This window comes from Ovis canadensis, chromosome 12, assembly GCF_042477335.2.
Source record: "Ovis canadensis isolate MfBH-ARS-UI-01 breed Bighorn chromosome 12, ARS-UI_OviCan_v2, whole genome shotgun sequence".
NCBI classification, from domain to species: Eukaryota; Metazoa; Chordata; class Mammalia; order Artiodactyla; family Bovidae; genus Ovis; species Ovis canadensis.
In genome coordinates, this window is record NC_091256.1 from 36,585,607 (window position 1) to 36,611,199 (window position 25,593).

Below are 25,593 nucleotides of genomic sequence, written 5' to 3' on the forward strand. Positions count from 1 at the left end.
GGATTATCTGATGGATTGGACTTGGGGTATGAGACAAAGAGGAGTCAGAATAGTTTGTAAGTTTTTGACTTGAACATCTGGAAAATGGAATTAAATGACCAGTTGTTGAGATAGGGAATATTGAAAGGAGCATGGCTTGAGAGAGAAAAGAAGTTTGGGTTTCAACATATTAAGTTGGGGATACCTAATAAACAAATCTAAGATTCTAAAGCAAAGAAACACATAGTAGAAAAGAAATGAAGAACTCCTAATGACAATACTATTTCCACAGTTACCTAATCTGTTGTATAGTCTCTCCAGACAGCATGGGAACAATACTGGACCAGTGGGACATCTTATGGCCCCTGTAGATAAACAACTGTGAACTCTTTCTCGTCTTTTTCTTTATCCAACATTATGGTTTGCATAGATGGACCACATTCTTTCCCCTTGCTTTTAAGGAATCCAGTCAGTTTGGGAAACTAATTAATGGGTTTGATTGGCATTTGGGGTTGGTTGATGATTAGCCTTGGCAGAGACTATAGAGAGAAGCCCCTGGCCATAGACAAATGCAATATCTTCATCTTGAAAATGAAGGCAGTAATAGGACCTACTATTATTGTGAAGATTAAACACATTGATACCTATAAGGACTTTAGAATACCACCTGGACATAAAGAAAACACTCAACAAATGGTAGCCGCTATTAACTAGCTTTTCCTTCCTAACAACTTTGGCTCCTTGTCGTTTTGATGTGAGTTGGTTTCTCCTGAATTGTGGGCTTCTTTAGACAAAGGCCTGATATCTTGTCTGTTGATCTACATGTTTGCCTTCACCACACTAGTGTTTTGTCCAGCGTCTGGCCTAAAATGGTAGCATAAAATGGAATTTCTACATATTGGCATTGAATTAAATTATTCTCCCCTTCTGGATAAGAGCTTCTCTGCTGGCTCAGACGGTAAAGAATCTGCCTGCAATGTAGAAGACCCTGGTTCTGTCCCTCAGCGGGGAAGATCCCCTGGAGAAGGGAATGGCTACCTACTCCAGCATTCTTGCCTTGACAGTATCCTTCTTGGACAGAGGAGGCTGGCGGGCTACATTCTATGGGGTCGTAAAGAATCGGACACGACTGAGCGACTAACACTTTCAATTTCTTATGGATGAACCCCCCAGAATCTGAAGATCTAAGCATGGGGACCCATTGCCCACCTCCATCCCTCAGGGCTAGGGGACGAGGGGTGCAGAAAAAGGCCAAGCAGGCCACAGGCTCTAATGTACATCACCGACCCATCATTCTGCTGACCCCTCCTTTTCCCATAAGGAGATCACAGGATGGGGATGCTCCCCCAAACTTCTGGGAGTCGGAAGAGGGAATCTCGAACTGGAGACTAGCAGTGGAAAATCGTGGGTGGGATTTGGTAGTTAGGAAAAAGAAGTATCAAACCACGAAGGGGAGGTGAGGATGAGCCAGACTGAGAAGGACCAGAAATCGGGAGCTGCAAGAAAGGGGTCAGAGAAGACCTGCTGTTGGGATGGCGCGGGGTGGGGGGTGCAAGGTGGAAGAGCAGAGTGAGCGAGGAATGGAGTCTCGCGGAGGGTCGGCGACGCAGGGACCGAGGCAAAGGCTCGCGATTGGACGAGGAAGAAGAGAGAGTCCCGGTTGCCAAGGCAGCCACCCGACGAGGAGGCCTCGGCAAGGAGGTGGGAGCGCGCGTCCTCCTCCTCCGGGACCCCCGCGGTCCCCTCCCCGAGGCCGCGCTGACGTGTCGGTGGCGGCCTCACAGGCCGGGGCGGGCGCCGCCCCTCCCGCCGCCGCGCGTCCGCCGCCCGCGCGCCCCGCCCCGCGGCCCGCGCTCCGCCCGCCGGCGCCCGCCCCGGCCGCGTCCTCCGCGTCAGCGGCTCCGCGGGGCGACCACAACATGGCTGCGGCGCCGGCGCTGCTCTTCTGGCTGCTCCTGCTCGGGCCGCCTCGGCGGGTGCCGGGCCAGCCGGAGCAGGGCCCCGGCCGGCGCTTCTCGCAGCTCAAGCTCTGCGCGGACCAAGAATGCAGCAGTGAGTGCCGGGAGGGCGGCGGCGGCGCCCGGGCATCGCGGGGGCGGGAGCGCGGCCGCCCCGCAAGCCGACCCGGGGGGCCCAGGCCGGGAGGGCGGAGCGCCGGCGGCGGGGGAGGGCGACCTCCGGGTCCCGGCGGCTGCCCCTCCCGCTCTCCGGGCGCCCGGGCCAGCCGGCCTCGGCGGTGGGGGGGGGGGCGGGGGTCTCTGCCTCCCACTTGTTGCCAGCCTTTCATTTTTCCTTCGCGGACGGAGGCGGGGGATGGTGTGAGGGGTTCGGAGGTGGCCCCCGGTTTCCCCGGGGGCCGCTTGCAACGTCCCCTCCGCCGGCTCGCCCCGGCTCCGAGGGGAGATGGGGTTGCGCGCCGCGCGCCCCGGGCTCCGCGCGCTGCCGGCGAGCGCTTTCCTGCCCCCGTCGCCGGGTCCTCGCTGGGTGCAGTCCGGGGGCGGATGCGCCGGGACTCGGTGGGCGGCTTCCCTGCCGCAGGTTGCTAGGGCTGGGAAAAACCTCCCTGGCGCAGCCCCTTCGCCCCTCTGCTTCAGTCACAGTCGGGGCTCGGACCGCCTTTTCAACAGGGATTGGAGTTGAGGTTTGGGACGAGCCCGGAGTCCAGGCATGCTGTGTGTTCCAAGGTCTCCTCCCCGGCTCTTCCTCAGTCCTGTCATTTCTGTGCTTGGAAGGCTCCCGCAAATAGCCCGGAAGGAAGGGCATCGGGAAGGCCAAAATCTGTCTCTCGAAAGAGGACGAGACTCAGCGTCGGCCACCTGGTACCAGTCGTCTCTAATGCGCAGGAAGCGGAATTGTTCCCTAACCGCGAATTCGCGGTGGGCTGGTGATAGTGAGAAGGGCAGAGATCCCCAGACTCAGATGAAGAAGATTGTTAAAGTGAAAATAATAAATACCCCAGGGGTTTTATAAATCCAAGCCAGCTTGAGCCTTGATCAGTTACATTGTTGGGCTCTCTTCCTGTGTGTTTGCCTTGGGCCCCTATCATCGTTGTGGTCTCAAATAACCTTGTAACTTACTGACAACCATTTCACACAAGGTTGTTCATGTGTTGTAATCAGTGCATATAGAAAAACATTCCTTCTGAGGCCAAAGCCTACAGTTTAGCTATTTAGATTGAAATCAGTGTTATTCAAAAACAAATTTCACAATCGGAAGAACCGAAGCACTGCCACATCATTAGGGGAAAGAAAGGAGGCAGTCTTGGATCTGTTTAAGCCATTCCTAGAGGTAACCCTAAGACTGATGTAAATAAACGTTACAAAAGTGGAGCAACTTCCATCAGTTTTTCCTGCAGTTTTCTCAGAGTAAGTCCAGGTTATTAGCAAGCAGTGTTGGATATGGCCAGTGTTGGCTATGCTTTGCTTTCAAACACTGTCTTGCCTGGGTACCTCAAAACCAGTCATCTGGAAAATTATAACATCTCTAATGCTTCGTCAGTATGGAGACATGGTGTTAGAAGGGCCCATGGGTGTCACATAATTGGAGAATGGCATGTGTCCAACAAGTGTAGCCAAAGGCAATAGCCAGCAGCTAGAGCAGGCCTGGGTCCCGTGTTGTTTTACATAAAGTGTTTGTTTAGTGAGGTGTGTCCATGTTAGCTGTCCTTGTGTGCCTTTCAGATAGCTGCCCCACAGAGTGCATTATGTTGTCATCTGATTTATTATTATACCTCTGCAGTGATCTTCCTCTTTCCAATTCTGATAGGATCCCCAGTCTCTATCAATTTAAAAATTGTCCATCACCTTCAACTTTGCCTCTCACCTAATTATATCTGAATTAGAATGCTGACATGTATTAAAATAATCAGCTTCAAAGTCCAAATAACCCCCTTTAAATCTGTGTTTGTCCCTCAAATATGTATGTAAATATACATCTTAAGGTACTTATTGCCAGTTGGCTTTTAGAACAAGTGTTATTTCCGTTTCATCCTTCCCTTTCTCTGCTATTTAATTGCATTTGTTATCTCATTTGACGAAGTGTGAATTTGGCCAACAAAAAGAAAAATACCGCTTCTATCAATTTCTAGATCGAATATAGTTTAAGTCCTGCATGTTAAGACTGAAGGTAACTACTGGACAGTTCTCATGGTTTTGCTTGTCCCTGCTACCTACCATTTTGCTTATAGAAACAAAGCCTGTTTGCCCACTTTTGATTTTGTTTATAGAAATAAACCTCCTTAATGTTGGATATATTCAACATTATATGATTTCAGAAGATATTATCTTATGTGATTGGATCCATAATTGGGTATGATATCCTCTCTCATTAATTTATCCAGATACTGACAGAGCAGCTTGACTGCAAGTGAAGTGGAAGGTGTTTACTGTTACACAGTAGCAGTTACAACCACTTAAAGATAGGGCCTTTTAGTGGTTAGTTCAAGTTAATTGACCTCTTGGGGGTTCTTGGGTGCTCTCCCCAGTTACCTGTTACCACTGCATGTAGTCATGCTCACACTAGTCGCATCTGTGCTTGAATTTACCCAACTGCAAAATGAAGCTTTTTATAATTATGAAACAGCAAAGACTGAAAGCTAGGTGACTAGAGAGGGAACCAAGAGTTTCACTTGAGACCAGCCCTGTGTGGCAGTGGACGCATTGCTTTTTGTTTGCATTATCCATAGAGAAAAACGCGGCGAGTTTACCTCTTTCCTGCCTACTTGCAGGGGGATGTCCTGATTTATAACGATACAGCTCTATAGATGCTCTGAGCATATGAGTTGAGGCTGATTGGTTTCAGAGAGTAATGGAGAAGCTTGATTGTTCTTTACAGTGGATTGTTATGTTTCCTGATAAATCAATATTTGAAAGTTGAGTCCTGATACCCGCTTTTTTCCCCCCTCTTTCTATACAGTGCTAATGTACCGGGGTGAGGCTCTAGAAGATTTTACAGGCCCGGATTGTCGTTTTGTGAATTTTAAAAAAGGAGACTCTGTATATGTCTACTATAAACTGGCAGGGGGATCGCCTGAAGTTTGGGCTGGAAGTGTAAGTAAAAATTTGACATAATTTTCTGCCTTTTTATTGACTTGTTTAGCTGTAGTTTTTTTTTTTTTTTTTTTTTTTTTTTAGCTGTAGATTTAAATAGCTACAGTTTCTTGGGGTCTTTGATGGAGTTAACTTGTCCCCTCTGCTTGACTGTGGAAAAAGGGGCTTGTTCTGTGTCCCCTGCTGGCATCAGGCCTGGTGCAGAAGAGGGTCTCCAACAGAAGTGAACTGCTTCCAGGTGCTGCTCCTCAGAGTCAGGCCTTACCAGCCACAAGTGCTCCATACATAGCAAATAAGGACGTGGTGTGTATATATATACACAGTATTCAGTTCAGTTCAGTTAGGTTCAGTCGCTCAGTCGTGTCCGACTCTTTGTAATTCGTGGACTGCAGCTCGCCGGGCCTCCCTGTCCATCGCCAACTCCTGGAGTTTACTCAAACTCATGTCCATTGAGTCACAATAGAGTATTATTCATTCATAAAAAGACTGCAGTCTTGCTATTTGCAACGTGGGTGGATTGGAGGGTGTCGTGTTAGTGAAATAAAGTGAAAGTGAAGTCGCTCAGTCGTGTCCAACTCTTCTTGACCCCATGGACTATATCCTACCAGGCTCCTCTGTCCATGGAATTTTCCAGGCAAGAGTACTGGAGTGGGTTGCCATTTCCTTCTCCAGGGGATCTTCCCGACGCAGGGATTGAACCTGGGTCTCCCACACTGCAGGCAGATGCTTTACCCTCTGAGCCACCAGGGATAGGGCAAAGACAAATACTGTACATTATCACTTATAAGTGGAAGCTAAAAAGTAAGACAAATAAATATAATAAAACAGAAGCTGTCTCACAGATGCAGAAAACAAACTGGTAGTTACCAATAGTGAAACCTGAAACTTCACTTCACTTTGAAACTTCTTAACTTCATTGTTTCAAAAAGGAAGGATTGGTGAGCTAGACTTAATCCTGTAAAATATAGGCAAGGTATTTCTCTTGCCTGGAAAATCCCATGGATGGAGGAGCCTGGTGGGCTGCAGTCCATAGGATTGCTGGGAGTTGGACACGACTGAGCGACTTCACTTTAACTTTTCACTTTCATGCATTGGAGAAGGAAATGGCAACCCACTCCAGTGTTCTTGCCTGGAGAATTCCAGGGACGGGGGAGCCTGGTGGGCTGCTGTCTATGGGGTCGCACAGAGTCGACTGAAGTGACGCAGCAGCAGCAGCAGCAGCAGCAGCAGCAGCAGCAGCAGCAGCAGCAGCAGCAGCAGCAGCAGCAGCAGCAGCAGCAGCAGTAGTGTTTCAGGCATTCCTATTAAAGAGTTGATTTTTTAAAAGAAATTTTTTCTAAACTGTTAACATACCTAATCATGTGTGCCGTTTCTGTTAAAAAAGCAAAATGTCCTTTTTGCCGTGTGCTTTCCTGTTTGTTTGCTTGTTTTGCTTGCAACTGCTGGGGCATCCTTTTCCTGCTCTTTGGACACTTGCTCCCACAAGTTCTTCCCAGAAGGTCTGTTCCCAGCCAGCTCTGTGGGTGTGGGGATGGCGGACATGGAAATCAATGACTTTGTCATGCTTTGATGTTTTTAATGAGGTGATTCACTAGAAGTGACCTGATTGGGAGGCTTATGAGCTATTGTCCTTTCCTTTCTGTGTGATGTGTTGCCTGATTATTTATTGAAAGTAGTAAGAGTCCTGAATACCTTCAGGATTGTCCAAACTTAGAGAAACACTCAGTCCCAAAAGTGAACGTTTTCATTCTCTGTAAATCAGACAGCAGAAAAGAAAGCTTAAGAATCTCCTATCGGGAAAAACAGATTTATTTTGCTGGTGGTCCAGGTTCCTACAGAGGAGTCCAGTAAGACCAACTGGTCAGGTACAACCTTTCTATTTAGGCAGAATCCCAGTTGAATGGCTCAGATGCTGAAGAATCTGCCTGCAGTGCAGGAGACCTGGGTTTGATCCCTGAGTCGGGAAGATCCCCTGGAGAAGGGAAAGGCTACCCACTCCAGTGTTCTTGCCTGGAGAATTCCATGGACAGAGGAGCCAGGCAGGCTACAATCCATAGAGTCACAAAGAGTCGTACACAACTGAGCGGCTAACACACACACACACACACACCAGTTCAATCACCATATTCAGAAGAGAATCTGTTTTGTTCCTTTAAAGTCTATTGCATGAAATTTCTTGATAGGCTTTACTCTTGGAACTTTTTTTTCAAGTCCATACCATTTTTGATAAAGTGGTGAAATTGGAGCATGTGGGTAAGGGAACTTGACTTTTCACTTCTAGAGAGCCTGCTGATCTTTCTGGTGCCTGACTCTGACCCTGGCTTTGCAGGGAAGCCCTGCCCTCAGCTCTCAGCCAGAAGGGATCTTTGCTGTCTAATAATCGTTTAGGTGGCGCTTTGTTTGCCCTGCTCGTGTGGCATTCCTTTTACTGCCTTGTATCGCGGTTAATGTGTACTGTCTTAGCTCTAGTAAAGTCAGAAACTCCATAATGGGGCATGTGTCTTACCCATTTTCCTTGTGAATATTTCCTTTCAGGGAGCAGCACTTGTTTCCATTTGTCCCAAGTGTAGCTTATGTAGATTTTGTTCTCTTGAAACAATATTCTTTTCCCAAATCAAATCAACAGAGATGAGATAACGGAAGCAAGATTAGATATAAAAGTTACCTTCAATCATGAGGGCCTATGATTCTGTGTCTTTTTGTCAGATCGTAAGAAACAGGACCTACAGGACCTATTTGATGTAAAAATATATGGAGTTTTTTATGACCTGTGGTCTCAGTTGACAAAGATCACAAGATAAATTTATTTCCTTTCTCCACATAGCTCTGATTTCTTTCCCTTTTCTAGATTCTCTTAATAAACTTTTCCTGAGAAGGAAAAAAAGTGTATTTTCCCTCAGCCTCCTCTCTCATTTCATGATTAAAAACTCTGTCTCCTGAGCTTTCAAGATGGTTCTTGTTTCTATTTCTTAGTTTTCATTCTGCAGCTTTTTTTTTCTTTTGGTTTTTTAGAATTTTATACTTTAACTGCCAGTGTAGCAATTTAAAATTGCACTGTCTTATCTAATCTTCAAGGCAGTGTCCTAGTAAAACTGGCTTTCACAGAGTTGCCAGATATAACAAAAGCTCTCATAATGTGGGTATTTTAGGAGTTAGAGATAACATACCCTCTTTTTTTTTCTTTCTGTGCATTTGATCTGCATGTCAGCCTCCTCCTTTATTGATTGGGAAGAGATCTGCTACTCCCTTTCAGACTATAGTTAGTAAAAGACAGTGTGTGTTGCTCAAGAGGAGACACAATATATTGATGATAATACCTTTTAGTTCTCCTTGGTGGCACAGTCAAGAGACTATCTGTAATGCAAGAGACCCGGGTGGTTCAATCCCTGGGTCGGGAAAACCCCCTGGAGAAGGAAACGGCAACCCACTCCAGTATTCTTGTTGGGAAAGCTGTTAGTGCTGTAGATAAATGGGATTATCTTCTGTCTTTACTTGCATGAAACTAAGCTTGCAGTGTAGATTAGTATGAATTTTATTTTCTCCCACAAAACTTGAAAATCTAGTTTGGAAAAAGCTAGTGCAGCCCATGGTACCAGTCAATATTTGCCTTTTGTTGTACTGGTCGTGCATTTCAGGAATTTTTTTTTTTTTTGCTTATTAATAATGTCTAAGACCTGGTTTATGAGTGATGCTGTGAAATGTGCAGATAAATTCTTGTTAGAGGGTATTTGCAATTGTTTCTAGCCAACTTTTATTTACATAGTTTTAATTGTATAATATACACTAACTTTCTCTTGTACAGATCTTCTAGCTATTTCAGAAATCTCACTGTATGTGCCCTGTGTTTAGAATTAGGCTGAATATTGAAAGAAAATTTCAGTGGTTTTAGAAAAGTTGTCCATACAACATTCTGTACTTAATTTATATTGGAATAATAACCTCATAATAGCAACTGTCTATCTCTTGTGGTTATATCTACCTGTCTGTATGTTTCCTCTCACTACTGAGAAGTCTCTCGTTTATGTTTCTTATACAGAATTTTGATTGATACTCATTTCTTCTGCTGTTTTTTAATGTAGGTTGGGCGTACTTTTGGATATTTTCCAAAGGATTTAATCCAAGTAGTCCATGGATATACTCAAGAAGAGCTGCAAGTTCCAACAGATGTAAGTTGTGGATTCTGTTGTTGTTGTTCTCAGTTGTAAATTGACTTATAAATTCACCAATTACACCTAATTAACTAATTTTGAATGTGTTTTGATTAAAAGACATACAATCATAAAAAATCAGTGTTGGGGTTAGGGCTACACTTAATTAACTAATTTTGAATGTGTTTTGATCAAAAAAGGAAAAACAAGTTAACATCTATGTATCAGATTTTAATTTATCAGACTGCCTTTAAAGAAAAGAGAAGTTTGAAAAGAATTTATGGGAGACTTTGTATCAGAATCTAATAGTTCTACGTTGAAGCAGGTGTTCTTATACAAGGCTGTGTATGCTTATTCAGGATTTTTATTTGCTGCTTGATATGAGAAAAAAATGAAGAATTCAGTATCTTTGTATTTAGTTATTACGTTTAGGAAGTAAATAATTTTTTACTTTTTTTTTACTTAAAGCAAGATGAGAAGTTGTCTCAATACTCATTGAATAGCCTTTAGACATTTTGAGTATATAGAAATCAGGTTAAATTAATCAAACCCTAAATTATATATTAGGCCATAAGGTTTTCTTTTGGACCCTTTAATGATTTAAGGGATTAGAGTCATGGGATAGATTCTGGAAAAGGGAACCTGAGTGTTTCACACAAGGTGCAGCCTCGAATCTGCAAGGTCCTGACTGCACAATCTGGAGAGCATTCATCCAGGTGCACTAGCTTAAGGAGCTTTGTGGTGACAAGGATTTTGTGTTCTAGGATCCTCACTCCAGCTGATTATTTTCTGGAGTTTTAAAATTAATAAGAATTGAAACCCACCTTCAAACAGAAATCTAGCAACTCTGGAGTCGCTGTGAGAGCATGCAGGCTGCTGGCCTGGGGCATGTATCAGCTGAGCTCTGCTGAATAGATGAAGTCACAGAGCCATCGCTATTCTCGAAACTTTTTGTCTTCCCAAGGGTCATGAAATCAGCCTGACTGCCTGTTAGTCCTTGCTCCTAATGAGGATACTGCTGGGAGGGAAATACACGCTAGACAGCAGCTCGTGGGTCACAGAGACCTCATTTGTTGGGGAGTCCGCCTTCTTGTTGCACCTCTCACTCCATGCTTCCCTCAACGTGAAGAAACAGCTTAGAAAGGCACGTGGTGAGCAGAGGACTCATTTGTTCCTGCCACACTTGTCCAGTCTCTCCAAGGACTGTGAGAGTTTAGTTAGGGGAAGGAAATTATCTTTGTTGGTTTTTAAACTTTTCCTTCTGCTTAATGACCCCTTTTATGTCAATTTGTTTACTAGCAGAGGTTAAAAAAAAAGTATTAGGTTTATGGGTAGTCTGAAAGCAGATCTCTTTGACACCTAATCAGAACCCTGATTTAGAGTAGGATGTATCCCTCACTGAATCTTGTCTTCAAGCCGTACTTGTGATGGTTAAGTGGGAGCCCCTTGACACTGTTCTTTGTCTCTCGATATTTTTACTTCCCCTGCACTTGTATTTCAGTAAGATGCTTCTTAAGCTGATTTAACTTTCCCAGTCCAAGGAAAGTATAAGTCAGGAATCTGCTGTAGACCGAGAGCCTGTCAGCAAGGTGGTACTGCCTGTTTCCAGCTAGGTAAGCAGGAAAGTACAGCCTAGAGGGGAGGATGATGGAGATGCTGGGTGGTCTTCCAGTTTCTTCTGGACCAACTATTATGGGGTAAATTCCCAGAGCATCAGGTATAAAGGCAGGAAGCGAGGGAGGACCAATAAATGATGCCCTACTTTTCCCTACTTGTACTCAGAACAAACTGAGAAACCCAGCAGGCAGGTAGATGGAGACCAGGATATCACCATCTCTTACTGATAAAACTTTTTGGAGAACACAGCTCAAGTGTGCAGAAATTAATGGGCTTTTGAACATGGCAGTCTAGAATGAGACAGACTTACCCAGCCACATGCAGAGCTAGCCGACTAGGGGGCTCTCCTAGTGGACTGTCCCTTATACAACTGACAGCACGGAAGAGAGGGTGTGTGTTGCCTCCAGCCAGGCCCAAGCAGAGAACAGGGGTGGTACAGGACAAACCCACCAGCCACATGAGTCATTCCTCCTCAGGGAAAAAGAGAATGAAGGGAAGCCAGGAATACCACTCGGGTAGGAGCCCTTCCTCATGGAAATACGAAGCCAAGGGAAAGATGGGGTCTATCCTTCTATCTCCTGACTCCCCAGGGTTGGCACAAAAGCCCCTCCAGGGCCAAACATGAATTTGCAGTCATCTCTGTCATTAGCGTGGGCAAGCACTTGTTCTTGTGACGCTCGGTTAGTGACCCGCTAATGTTTTTCTTTGCCTTGCAGGAGACAGATTTCGTTTGTTTTGATGGGGGAAGAGATGATTTTGATAATTATAATGTCGAAGAACTTTTAGGGTTTTTGGAATTGTACAATTCTGCCACTGAAGATTCTGAAGAAGTTAAAGAAAAAACTGCTCAGCATGTGGAAGAACCTCCTGAAGCATCTAATGAAAGTGACACTGAACCTGAGCCAGGAGAAGCCAACTCAGAGGAAAGTGAAAGTGTATTCTCAGAAAACACTGCCGAACTCAGGGAGAGATCTGAGGCTCAGAAGAGCCACCCCCAGGTAAACAGTCAAACAGGTCATGCTCAGGGAGAGCGAACTTCATTCGAATCTTTTGGAGAAATGCTGCAAGATAAGTTAAAAGTGCCAGAAAGCGAAAACAACAAAACCAGCAATAGTTCTCAGGTCTCGCGCGAGCAGGAGAAGATCGACGCTTATAAACTTTTGAAAACAGAAATGACTCTGGACTTGAAAACCAAATTTGGCTCAACTGCCGACGCACTTGTATCTGATGATGAGACGACCAGACTTGTTACTTCATTAGAGGACGATTTTGTTGAGGATTTGGATCCTGAGTATTACACGGTGGGAAAGGAAGAAGAGGAGAATAAAGAAGACTTCGATGAGCTGCCGTTGCTAACCTTTACAGATGGAGAAGATGCGAAAACTCCAGGGCACTCCGGAATTGAGAAACACCCAACAGAGAAAGAGCAGAATTCAAAGGAAGAGCATAAAGTTGAGGAAACTCAGCCCCCAGGCATCAAAAAGGGTGATGAAAAGATACCAAAACCCCGGGAAGATACTATCTTCTCTGATGTTATGGAAGGGGAAGAAAACGCAGACACAGATGTAGAGAGTTCCAATTCAAAGGAAGAGGGTGACCCATTAGTTGTGGATAGCAGATTGGGGAAACCACGACCAGAAGATCATATTGACCCTGAAAAGGCAGCAGACAGCCTTGTGAGTGTAGAAGTCCGCAAAGCAGACAGTGACCACGACCCAGAAGTGGGCGCAGGACTTCACATGAAAGGCAAGGGGCAGAAGGCTGAGGAACCCGAGAGGGACCGGGTGCAGCACGAGGTAGGGCTAGAGGACGAGACGGAGGACCACCAGACTGGGCACGGGTCTTCTCAGAGTGGCCACCTCAGCTCTCCGCCAGCTGCTGAAAAAAGCACAGAAACATTAAAATCAGCCTTTGCTAACCGAGAGAAGGACCTGAAAGGAGCAGCCGTTCACATCTCAAAAGAAATGCTTCATGAAGAAAAGCCCTCAGGGCGGAGTTTGGAAGGTGCCTCAGAGAGTGACTCAGTCCTGCAAGCAAAAGCAGCGGGGAATCAAGGGGATGAAGCAAAGACGGAACAGGAATCTGTGGGTGTGGCAGCACCCTTGGGTGATCATCAGCGTAATGCTTCCAAAGACAGCGCGGGGGAAGTAGACGGTTCAATAAGTGGACCTAAACCACATGTGCTTTCAGGGGAGCATCCGAGTGCAGAACTTATAAAGGATCGGCTTCTTAAACTTCAAAATGCGACTAGGTTCTCTTCTGCAGATGACATGGGCTTGCCAGGAGGCCTGGAAGAAGAGGGTCCCGTTCTGGAAAGAAATCTTTCCTGGCAACAAGGAGGTGTGGCTGCCACAGTTAATAAGCAAGTGAGCGAGAAGAGAAAGCTCTCTGAGGAAGAGATCACCAGGGTCACCAAGGATGCCTCGGATGAAGGGCAGGAAGTAGGAAAAACAGGCCAAACCGATAGCACAGAAGGACGAGGCTTCCACCCAAAGGAACCAAACCCAGAAGATGAAGATTACAGCTCTGAAGAACTCCTGGAGGATGAAAATGCTCTAAGTGCAAAGCAGTCTAAAGAAAAAAGCCCTGAGATTCAGGATAAGGGGTTAGATGTTGACCTGCAAAACCCTGAAAAACCTGTTTCAGGTGCCATTAAGACTGATCCAGAAACTGAAAAAAACAAAGAAGAAACTAGTCATATGTCGGAAAATGAAAGAACAAATGAGACTGCAGGTAAAGGGGTAGACAGTCTGGGCAGGGACCCAGGTGGCCCGGTGGTGGAAAAAGGACGCTCGCCTGTGCATCAGAAGGTACAGAGACCCTCTGAAGGAAGTGACTTTCCTGGCAAGAAAGAAGATCAGACTCCAGAGCTAGGGGAAGCGTCTCAGAAGAAAGATCCTGATTATCTTAAAGAAGACAACCATGAGGGCCACCCAGAGACCTCAGGGCTCACAGAGAAGCCTGGGGTAGAACCCTCGAAAGAGGACGACAAGGATGCAGAGAAATTCGTGGACCTGGGAAGCCAGGGGTCTGCTTCTGAGGACCATGACGATGACCCGTTCCCCTGGGCTCCACATGCCCCCGTGCAGCCTGAGGAGAGTGTCCATTCGGAGGACTTGCCCATAATCAGCAGCTTCTTTAAAGATCAGCAGTCTCTGCAGCGATTCCAGAAGTACTTTGATATCCACAAGCTGGAAGCCATGTTCCAGGACATGTCATCCAAGCTAAAGTCAGCACAGCGTGAGAGCCTGCCCTATAACGTGGAGAAAGTCCTTGATAAGGTCTTTCGTGCTTGGGAGTCACACATTCTGACGGAGGCAGAGAACATGCTCGATGCTCACGCAACGGAAAACAGAGACCTGGAAACGAAGGACAGTAGCGTGTTTGAGGAGGCTGCGGTGCTCGATGACGTTCAAGACCTGATCTATTTCGTCAGGTACAAACACTCCATGGTGGAGGAGACTGCTCCCCCGGCAGCGGCACAGCCTGTAGAGGGAGGCTGGGATGGACCAGCGGAAGGTGAGGTACCCACCTGTGGCCTTGCAGGGTTGGGCTTGAGAAACAGGCATGGGGGCCCCGGGGCTGCTGAAGTGCCTCGTGCCTGATCTTTGAAGCAGGGTCCCAATGTGCCCAGAGGTTGAGGGGCAATACAGGGATGTCCACACAGCCCTGCCTACCTTTTCTCTTTAGGCTGGAGTATAGATAAATATTTCTTGATCCACTTTTCACTTAGACAGTCGAGACCGGTAGCATCCTCTGCAGAAAACTTTATAAAAGAAAAAGACTCGAGCAAGAAAATGGTGTACAAAGTAGACCTGGTGACAGATTACCAATTTCATGAAAGCGCTTTTTGAACACATTTTCTTCATCATGAAATAACTGCTGTCTGTCCAGGGATGGACTGGCATTAACTTTTAACTCGATGCCTTGCTTCAGTTCATGCCCTCTAACATTCTTCTTTTTTTTTTTTTAAGAAAGTTTTTGTTTAGTTGGTTGGTTTTGTTTTTTGGCCACACTGAGCGACATGCAAGATCTTAGTTCCCTGACCAGGGATCGAACCCAAGCCCCCTGCAGCGGAAATGCAGAGTCTTAACTACTGCACTTCCCCCCTGCCCAGCTTTCATCCTCAGTGGATGCTGTGTTTTTCCCTGCTGTTAAGGCAGGCACTTTGGTCAGTTAAATTCTACCAAGCCCTTGAGTTTTTGCATTCAGATTCCATTCCAACCAAGGAACGGAACCAGGATGCAGAGCCTCCTAACACACCACTTGACGTAGAAGCCATTCCATAAAGAGCGACTGGACCGACCCTGAGGCAGCACCCTAGAAGAGTTGATTCCTAGCTCCATGCTCTTTCCCCTGTCCCTGTGCTTCTGAGATGGAAGGTATACAGACTCTTAGGTATACTTTGAAGAGATCTGAAAGACATCTCGGTGAGCTGCCTTTGCGTCACGCCCTTCCCTGTGTCAGCTCTGTGAAGCAAGCCTGCTTCTGTCTGGTGGAGATCCTGTTTCTTCCTTGTGGAGTCAGTGTTTCCTATTTCTGCTCTTGACTAGAATTCCCTTTTCCACATTTTTCTGTGTGGGCATATGTTGGTTTGCCAAGGGAAGTTAGGTTCATTGAAGTCCCTACAGGAAAGATATTTATGAAATGCTTTGGGATCAGGGTTTCTCCATAAATTTTATCATGTAGATTAGATATTCGTGATGTGAGAGAAAAGCAACTGAAACTCTTCTTTCCTTGCCCAGTTTTGCCCTGTGGGGTGCCAGTGCATGGAGGGCAGGGTGGGGGGCCATGGAGTTGTGTGCTGGAGGCGAACTTGTCATTGAGCTTTGCCAGCCCAATACGTTCTTCCCTCCTGTAGACCCACAGCCACCACTGGAGGAGAACTTCCCACAGGAGCACACGGAAGTTCCTCTGATGCAGATTCCCAAAGAGCCTGACCATTTGGCTCAACCCATGACCAGGGACATGGGTACCTCAGGAGTCACCCAGAAGCCACAAACAGAGGAAGATGGAGACCCAGGTAACACTTGCTAATTTTTCTTTACAAAGTAGAAGCCTGTCCTAGAGAAGACCTACTAGGAAATTTGTTGATAAAAGTAGGAAATGGAGGGGACCATAACAGGCATAAATGCATTTAAAAAGTAAGAAATCCTGGAACTAGCAGAGAAAAGCGGGAGTCAAGACAGATGGAGATCAGTAATAGCAAGCAGGTCAGAGACTATAAAATCTACCAGCCAGTGCTTGGCGGGCATTAGCTTATGCGAGTAATGGAAATCTAACATACTCTTCTTAAGAAGTCTTATGCTCAAAAACAGCAGTTTCCAGCCAGACCAACAGCGGGGAAACTGGGCGTGGAGACCAGCGATCTTGTTTAACAATCCCTCCAGGGAATTCTGACCTGTTGGAAGTTAAAGTTTGAGAACTACTGCTGTGTGTCTCAAATTCTGTTTCCCTCGGTCTCTCCTCCACCCCACTCCCAATAGAGTACATTGTAGCTCAGGTCTTTTGTTAATATGCTACCTAGTCATGGTAAAACTTCTAAAACTGTGAAGGCAATATTTACATCTAGATAGCCTTATACTATAAGATTAGAGGAAACAGTGCAGAACCTTGCCAGATGTAACAGTCCAGTGGAGGCACAACCTTGGGAATAGTATCACTGCTTAATCACCGGGCACAGTAAACATTCGGTGGGATAGTGACAGATTTCATTTGGATTGAGAAAGTTGTTTTCAAAATAAATTTTTTTAAAAAATTCATTTATTTTTAATTGGAGGATAATTACACTGTTGTGTTGGTTTCTGCCATACATCAATATGAATCAGCCATAGGTATACGTATGTCCCCTCCCTCCCACCTCCCACCCCAAACAAGGTTTTTAAAAATGCAACCCCAGTATTAGTATCAACAGCATTCTAACTTTTGTGTAGCTCACTCATTTTACTGATAAATCAGAAGAACAGCTGATTTGTGTTATTTTGTCTATCCAGTATTGTGATACAACATCATTACCGTTTTGTGTTTTTAGAGGTTGTGGTCTCTAACCATAGGTAGAGCCTTACCCTATGATAGCACAGGCCTAGCAGCACTGGGGTGCCTTCCTGACCACCTCAGCCCTTCAAAATATAGGAGAGGTCACAGCAGGAAGAGGAATTCAGCTAATTTGAGAAGAAATGGCATATCAGGGGTCTGTTGTGTTCTAGAGGATATTGCATTCATATACAATACTCTACTTCTAAACTCTTGTAACTCAAAAGGATTCTCCTTGTTGAGAATAAGTCACATACCGATAAACTTGGTACCCTGTTGTTAAAAAATGTTCAGGGTTAGGAAAGATTTTGCTTGCAGAATTGAAAGCAGATGTCTTGCCTCATCCTTTAAGTCGCGCCGCAGAGTGACACAGCTTCCTTTAGAGGCCGAACTGTGAAAGTGAAAGTGCCGGTCGCTCATTCGTGTCCGATTCTCTGCGACCCCAGGGACTGTAGCCCACCAGGCTCCTCTGTCTCTGGGATTCTCTAGGCAAGAATACTGGAGTGGGTTGCCATCCCCTTCTTTGGAAGATGATCTTCCCAAATCTCCCTTCATGCATCTCAGATGAGGTGCTGACCTGCTTGGGAAAACTTCACCAGTGGTCAGATTCATAGGTCAGTAGCAGTGGAGTCTTAGGGTTGGAAGACATCTGCGTGGCAGCTAATGCTGCTTCTCATTAGTTACTTCTTGGACTCCTGGCTGTTTGTAAGAAACACCCCAGGCCCCCCAAACTCCTGAATTTCCTTCCCTACCACCACCTCGTGTAGAGATCCTTCCAGGCAGAGGTAGCATTCGACCTCTTTTGCAGAGCTACACCAGGCCCCTCCCTGTAAGCAGTTCCCTCTCGTCTCTTGGTGTTTGCCGTCCTCCCTTGTGTAGCCGTCATTCGTGCGTTCAGTGCCTGCCAGGCGCCAGATTCTGTGCTGAGCGTGGGTGCAAGTTTGCAAACTGATACTCTTCTCTTTCTCATTGTTTGCCTGAAGTTTCTAATACAGTGCGTCACCAGCACTAAATAAAAGTTTGTTAAATGTGATAGTGTGTCTATAGGAAAAGCATAAAATTCTCTGTTCCTCAATCCCCGTGAGTCTGTATTATTCAGACAGCAGTTGCATTGCCAGGGATGTGATGGAGGGATTGCTGGCAGGTAGATTGGGTCGGAAATAGCATTCATTTTATAATTGAGGATGTGATGGCTCTAATCGGGGTTCTGACATTTTTTAAAAAATATATAATCATCTTCATGAGAAGCACATATCCAAGCAGAGACTAATATTCAATGGGCACTTGATAAATATTTAAAATGAAGAGAAACAAAACTTATTCTGAAGCTTAAATAAAATATTTGCTTTCTCCCTCAACTTTAGGGATAATTACACCAGAAGGCACTCCTGTCAATGCTGTTGATGCCCCAAAGCAGCTGGCAACAAATACTGAAGAACCAGCAAGTGTCACGCCTCTGGAAAATGCAATTCTCTTCATATACTCACTCGTGTTTCATTTAACTAAGACGGTAAGTTTGACATGTAATTTCTTCAAATAGAATGTTAATTATTACCGTTTTCAAGTTGATTTTAAGCATGAGATGAAGGATTTAAAATGTATTTATGAAAATTACTCCTACACCTTTGAAGGCAGCCTCTGACATAAGCCACAGGTGTGTGATGGTGGTGGGTTCTTAGTTCAGCTCAGCACTTGGAGATACTTTGGCGGCCAGTGCTGGGTATCTGCACACATCTTCTGCCCTCAGGGATCTTTTGGTCTAACAGAGAGAATGAAATTCACTTGAAACACAATATGATATGGGAAAGAAGAGACGTATTTACCTGATGGTGTGAGAGTATGTTAAATTGATTCACTGAGGTGGGAGGACAGGCAGAGGAGGTCAGAAGTTAGTCGAGACATCCTCTGAGCTGAGTTGTAGGATCCGTGTAGTTTGATGTGTAATTTGTTGTTGAATAGGGCTGGGGAGGTGGATGGGTGGAGTGCACAGTCACACAGAAGCAGTATGTTTGGAGAAATGGGACATGAAGAAAAGGTTACTTGGCATTGTCCGAGTATAGAGTTCGAGGGGCGTGTGTGGTCTTGTGGAGGGAGATGGGCTCAGGTACAGGAGGTTGTATGTCATGGTAGGTTGTGAGATAGAGATCCTTTGAAGGTTTTAAGCAGGAAATAAGTATAGTCATATTTGTTCTTAGAAAGAGTCACTTATGGCAGAATTATTTATTCAAATTTATCTGTCTAAGGAATTCTGATCCATATGAGACATTTAGTCTGTCCATTGAATGTTATCTAAGCTGTTTAGGGCTTAGCGCCCCCTTGTGGTATTTTCTGGAATTGGACATTCTTGGTAAATGATGGGAATGAGCAAGCTTTCAGAATCCAGAGGCCAAGTTGCCCTTGGAGCTATAAAGTATACTCTGCATCAAAAATATCTATCTGCCAGGTTCTGTTATTTCAAGACTTTTTAAGGAAAAGGGGTTATTTTTTTTGTTTTTTTATATGCATGGGCTTTGAGTTGAGGATAATCTGGTTTCAAATTCCAGGTCCATCATTTAGAAACTTGGGCAGATTACTTAAGTTTGAACCTCAGCTTTTTCATCTTTAAAATGCAGATAATACCTACCCCAGTTGTTAGAATTAAATGAATCGATAATATCAAGTATATAGTGTAGTGCCTGGCATTTTATAAGATCTCATCCCCTGCCTGCTTCTCATTTAGATGATTGGACAGGGCAGTATAAAAATTTTGGGTACTGCAGGGAATTCAGGAGAAGGGCCACCAGGATGGGAAAATTGGAGGAAAACCAAACCATTTTTCAGTTTTCTCCATGTTTGTGGTAGTGCCAGCCACCCCAGTGAATGTGTATGCCCTGTGCAGTTAAGAGTTCTGAAGGAAGTTTTCAGTGATGAAGGCGATCTCAGAATTTGGTTATCAGTGTGAATCATCATCACTTCTAAAACTTCACAGCCTCCAGATGTGGGAGGAGTTCTTTGTTCATTTTATTGGTGGGTATACTCAGAGCTCCGTTGTAGGCCTGGGTTGGAGGACACAGACATGGCAGAGGATGTTGTTTCTGCTTGAGGGATAACGGGAGAAGACCCGGACATGAATGGCAAGAGAAAAGTAACAGTGGCTTGAAAGGTTATCGTCGAGAAAGTATTTGGATGGCCCAATATGTACAGAGTATTATGCTGGGAATAGAAGAGTCTACGAGGTATAAAGCATGATTCTGATTTATGAAAGGCTTAAAAAAGGATATATCTAATATATATGGAAATTGGAAAAATGGGAAACATGAAATAGCTGTTGTAATGTGTCAGGTAAGTGGTATAGATAACTATTTGTAGAGCTGGGAGATAATGGGGTACTGACTTGCTTGGGAAAACTGCACCAGAAGTCAGATGCGTAGATCAGCAGTTGATGGAATCTCCAGGCTAGAGGAGATGTGAGAGAGCAGCTAATTCAACTTTTCACAAACTGCGCTAATTTCCTCTGCTCCATCCCTGACTAGTAGTTATGGGGTCTGGGAATCAACAATTCCTAGTGTGAGCCATCTACCTTAGAAGACTACACATTGCTCTGATGGCTAGTTTATTCTTGTATTGACTCCAAATTTTTCTCCATATGATTTTTTTCTCTTAGAATCTGATTCCTTTTTTACATAGTGATTACTATGTAAAATATTTGAGGTTATGCTTGAATTTTTTTTTTCCTTTAGTGTTTTAGCATGGAAAATTTCAAAATGGTAATAGTTAAGAGAACAGTAAAATGAAATTATGGCTCATCACTCAGCTTAACAATAATTCCTTAATATCACCCATTTTTTGACACATTTCAGAATCCCCTCTCTTCCTTTTAAAATTATTCTTACTCAGTTCAGGATCTTGAGGTCCAAAAGTTATAAGGGGTTCATACATGTCATAAATCAACCTTTTAATCAGATATAAATTACATATAACAAAGTGTACCCATTCTAGGAATGAATTTTAACAAATGTAAGCACTTATGGAAAAACAACCATAACCAAATATGGAACATTTCTTTTGTTTGAAAAAGTTCCTTTGCATACCTTCTCAGTGTATCCCACCCAAACCACCTGTTCTAGGCAACCATTGACAAAACTTTTTCCCACTGTACATTAGCTTTTCCTGTTGTAATTGTGGTTATAAATGGATTTATAGTTAGGTGTGAAACTGCCCAGCCTCATGGTAAATTTATTTTATCTTGGAAACTGCCCAACTGCTCTCAAAAGTGACTATACCATTTTATGTTTCCACTAACAATTTCTAAAACTTCCATTTGGTCACATATTTGCTAACATCTGGTATTACCAGCCTTAAAGTGTAGCCATTCTAATGGGCATGCCTTTGAGGTTTTAATTATATTTCTTGATGCTTAATGATGTTGAGCACTTTTTCATGTGGCCATACATTTTCATGGGCTTCTGTGTGAAATAGCTTTTTAAATCTTTTGTCCTTCTTTAAACTGGCATTTGTTTTTTTTCCCTAAATATTAAAATCTAAGAGTTCTTTATATTCATATAATTTAGATACAACTCCTTTGTCAGATACATATTACAAATTTCTTCCAAACTCTGGCTTGGCCTTTCAATTTCTTAGCATTGTCTTTTGAAGAGCAAATTTTTAACTTTGATGAACACCGTTTTATTAATGTTCATTTTTATGGTAAGTGCCTTTTGTCTCCTGCCTAAGGAATCATAGGTAGTTCTAATGATGTGAATATTTTCATATTTTCTTCTAGAGGTTTTATTGTTATACCCTTTCATGATTAAGAAAGACTTTGTTCCATTTTGAGTAAGTTTTTGTGAATGTTGTGAGGTAGAGATCATGTTTCATTCCCACCCCCCACAAATGAATATCCATTTGTTCCCATACCATTTCTTTCCCCTTTAAATTACATTGGCACCTTGAGTTGAGATCAGTTGACCACATATACATGTGTCTCTTTCTGGACCCTACTCTGTTCTATCCTAAGACGATACCACACTGTTTTGATTACTATAGCTTTATAGTAGGTTTTGCAATCAGGTAGTTCCTTTGTGAAATTGTTTTGGTCACTGCATTTCCTTTGCATTTCCATATAAAGTTTAGAATCAACTTAACCACTTTCTACAAAAAAGCATGCTGAGCATTTGATTGTTCTTATTACTGAGTCCATAGATGAATTTGGGAAGAACTGGTATCAACAAATATTAAGGCTTCTAATTAAGATGAACTAAGTTCATCTCTGCATTCATTTAGATCTTTATAATTTCTCTCAACAGGGCTTTGTATTTTTCAGTGTACAAGATTCATGCATATTTTGTTTATGTATGCCAGGTATTTCATGGTTCTTAATGTTCTAAATGGTATTTTTTTACATTTTGTTTGCAATTTTTTGCTGATATCTAGAAATACAGTTGAATTTTTTTATACTGACCTTATTATCTTACTAAATTATTCTATTATTTCTAAGGGGGGTGTAGATTTCATAGGATTCTTTGTGTGAATGACCATGTCATCTATGAATAAACACCTTTTTTAAAAAGTCAGATTAATGCATAATTTACATCTAGTAAAATTCACCCTTTCTGTATGCAGTGCTGTGTTTTCACATTTTTTTCAAAAATTTTTGTGTTCACCCTTCTCTTGCCTCTCTTTCTAGGACTCTAACTGTATTTATTTATGTTATGTATGTATGTCTTTATTTATGTTAGCTCATTTTATGTAGTTCCACAGGTCACTGAGGCTCTGTTCTTTGTTGTTGTTGTTATTTAGTCTTTTTTATGTTTTAGCTTCTATTTAAGTACTTCCTGTTGCTACCATTAAGTTTATTGATCTTTTGTGGTATCTTATCTGCTCTTAAGCCATCAAGTAAAATTTTCATTTTGGTTATTTTATTTTTTAGCTCTAAAAGTTCCACTTAGTTTTATTTTATATCTTCCATTTCTCTCCTCAGTATGGTCATTTTAAAAAAAATTGTTAAATATATTTTGAAATGATTCTTTTAAAGCCCCTTAAAGCTAACATTCTGTCATCTCTTGCAATTTCTTGGTCTATTTTTGTAGGTTAACTTATCTCTTAAATGGGATACATTTTTATGCTTTTTTTCATGTCTAGAGATTTTGTGGGTTTTTTTTGTTTGTTTTTTGTGTTTTGGTTTGATTGTTTTTCTTTTTGGATACTAGGCACTGGGAATGTGAATGTTGGGTGCCTGGATTTTGGTGGCTTCCTTTAAAAAAGTGAAGTTTCTTTTTCTAGACTGTTAAGTTACTTGAAGATCAGCTTGATCCTTTCTAGTCTTATTTTTAAAATCTGTTGCGAGGTATAGTGTGTATAGTAGTATTTACTCCAGGGCTAGTGTTTCCCTACTATAATGATGTTATTCTTCTGGAATCTACTAAATGCCCTGAGTATTCATTAAGGTCAGTTCATGCTGACTAGCTGGAATACAGATGTCTCCCAGCCCTGCATTAACTGGAAATGATTCAGCTTCCAGCCTCCTTGTAAGTTGTTCTTTTTGCCTGTAGTTGTTCTTTGCTGTTCCTCAAGGAATCTTGCTTATACGAGTGGTGCTTTGAATTTAGCCCACGACTGAAGGAGACACCCTTGCAGATTCCTAGAGCTCTTTTTCTTTGTCGTCCTCATCTTTCCCCTAACTGTCCGTGCGTGTGTCAGGCACTTCAGCCTCTCTGAAGTCTGATCTCCACCTCCTTGGCAAGATTGGTATATTCTGCTTACCTTCCCTATATTGCTGTATACAGAGTGCCTCCAGGTAAAAAAGCTGGGTGATCACAGGGCTCAACTCACGTGTTAGCCTTTCCTCAGGAGTCACGATGGTGTGCTGCCTCTTGTTCTCTACCTGAAAAACTTTCTTTTTTCCCATAAATTTTGTCCAGTTTTCTGGTCATTTTTAGTGGGAGGGCAAGTATCAGATCATTAACTCGGTCTATGCGTGTCTTCTTTTTGTTTGTTTGTTGTATTTTATTTGTTGTTCAGTGTGTTCATTAAAGAGGCAGGTTGGTTTGGCTGCTAGGAAGGACCATAGTGTGGGTTTTGCTAACTGCATTCCTCTCGTACAATTGAACATTTTCCCTTGTTGTTTATATTTCTTGATAATTGCTTCGTCATATTGGGAGTCCTGATTCGGTTTCATTTTTGTTTGGCAAGAATACTTAATGAAAGATGTTTGCATCTGGAGGCATCTGTGGTCTAGATGTCCGTCTTTTTCTTGATGTTACTAGCAATTGGTGACATTGATTAGAATGTCTGTATTATAAGTTGTAGAATGGTAATTGTCTACTTATAGCGTTCCCACGTCATTTAAAAGTTGGGACACTTCTACAAAGAGAAACTTAATAATCAACTATTCTTTATACTGAGATTGGTTTGTATAGTTAAGGCAGTATAAATATTTGATTCTTTCTGTTTAAATAGTTTTCGAAATAATGAGTTGTCTTACCAGCATTATCCAAAGATGCCCCAAAGGTTTATGTATGTGTTTCTTTTAACTCTTTTCTAAGAATCATTATGATGCATGAATTTTAAAGTATTTGGTTTGTATAATCCACAGTAGTTATTATTCTTATCAATGCTCAATCTCTCCCATTTTTAGTTACTGGGACCCTCTTTAGCTTTGCTCCTGGGCTCTTTTGACATCATCTCATGGTCATTGATACCTTCCTTGCTTTCTAGTGTAACAAGATGTTCCAAGCTCATTTTGTACATTTCCTGCCCAGATCTTGAAGGAGCTATTTCTCTAAAGAGTTTTTTTTCCTTTCACTGGGAAATGGTATTCAGAGGCAACATTCTGGGTATTAAGATCACTTACTGCTTTAGAGTTGGCCATCATTTCTAGCCCTTTTCAGAGGACAAAGCTAAGATATAAGGGAGGATTTTTTTATGTAACTGTTCATTACGATGCCATTTGGATATTCCCAATCAGAGTTCCAGACACTAATGGAATTTTACTTAACCACATCTATCTGATATTGTATTTTCTTTCTCCGATGTTGGAAATCCCAGTTTTTAATGACATCAGCATAATTATTTATTTATCTTATTTTACAATATTCACATAACAGTATGAAAAATACCATATCAACACTACCACCCACAATGTGTTGCTGAAAATATTGCAAGGATATTTTGCAGTTCTTTTTGTCTCTAACCTGTATCCCACTGGGGTATGCTTGAAAATAATCCTTTTATGTTGTTCTGCCATTAAGTTGGCATAGTTAGGTTAATTGTTTCATTTTCGCTTTCAATTTTTAAGGATTTTTTTAAAAAAAGATTTTAAAAATTTCTAATTATCTAACAAATTTACAAGAGCCAAAGTCAATTTGTAGAACAAAATCTGTTCAGAGAAGTCTAACTTTTGTCCTATTTCCATCCAACCTGTTGACATGTTCCTCGATAGGTAATTTAAAAATTAATATCATTATCTACCCTGCCATTAAAAAATAAGCAAATGATTTCTGCATCTGGGCTTTCCATGTGGCGCTAGTGGAAAAGAGGTTGCCTGCCAATGCAAGAGACATAAGAGATGCAGGTTCAATCCCTGGACCAGGAAGATTTCCCTAAAGAAGGAAATGGCAGCCCACCCCAGTGTTCTTGCCTGGAGAATCCCATGGACAGAGGAGCCCTGTGAGCCACAGTCCATGGGGTTCCCGAAGAGGTGGACACGACTAAGCGACTTTCACTTTTCTGCATCCAGCCAAGGTAGACTTATAGATACCAGCTTTACTCTCCTAACTAACACAGCTAAA

At 43.1% G+C, this 25,593-nt stretch overlaps 1 protein-coding gene across 4 annotated transcripts in view; it reads left to right on the top strand.

Annotated features, from left to right (window-relative positions):
- Positions 1 to 1,643: 1,643 nt before the first annotated feature.
- Positions 1,644 to 25,593, top strand: part of MIA3 (MIA SH3 domain ER export factor 3) — a 56,042-nt gene continuing 32,092 nt past the window's right edge. For all 4 annotated transcript variants that reach the window (XM_069545391.1, XM_069545392.1, XM_069545393.1 and 1 more), the window contains exons 1-6: positions 1,644 to 2,031; positions 4,894 to 5,027; positions 9,107 to 9,193; positions 11,509 to 14,311; positions 15,654 to 15,815; positions 18,190 to 18,335. In XM_069545391.1, the coding sequence (XP_069401492.1) occupies positions 1,899 to 2,031; positions 4,894 to 5,027; positions 9,107 to 9,193; positions 11,509 to 14,311; positions 15,654 to 15,815; positions 18,190 to 18,335 (3,465 nt within the window). In that variant the 5' untranslated portion in view covers positions 1,644 to 1,898. The remainder of the gene's footprint in view (positions 2,032 to 4,893; positions 5,028 to 9,106; positions 9,194 to 11,508; positions 14,312 to 15,653; positions 15,816 to 18,189; positions 18,336 to 25,593) is intronic.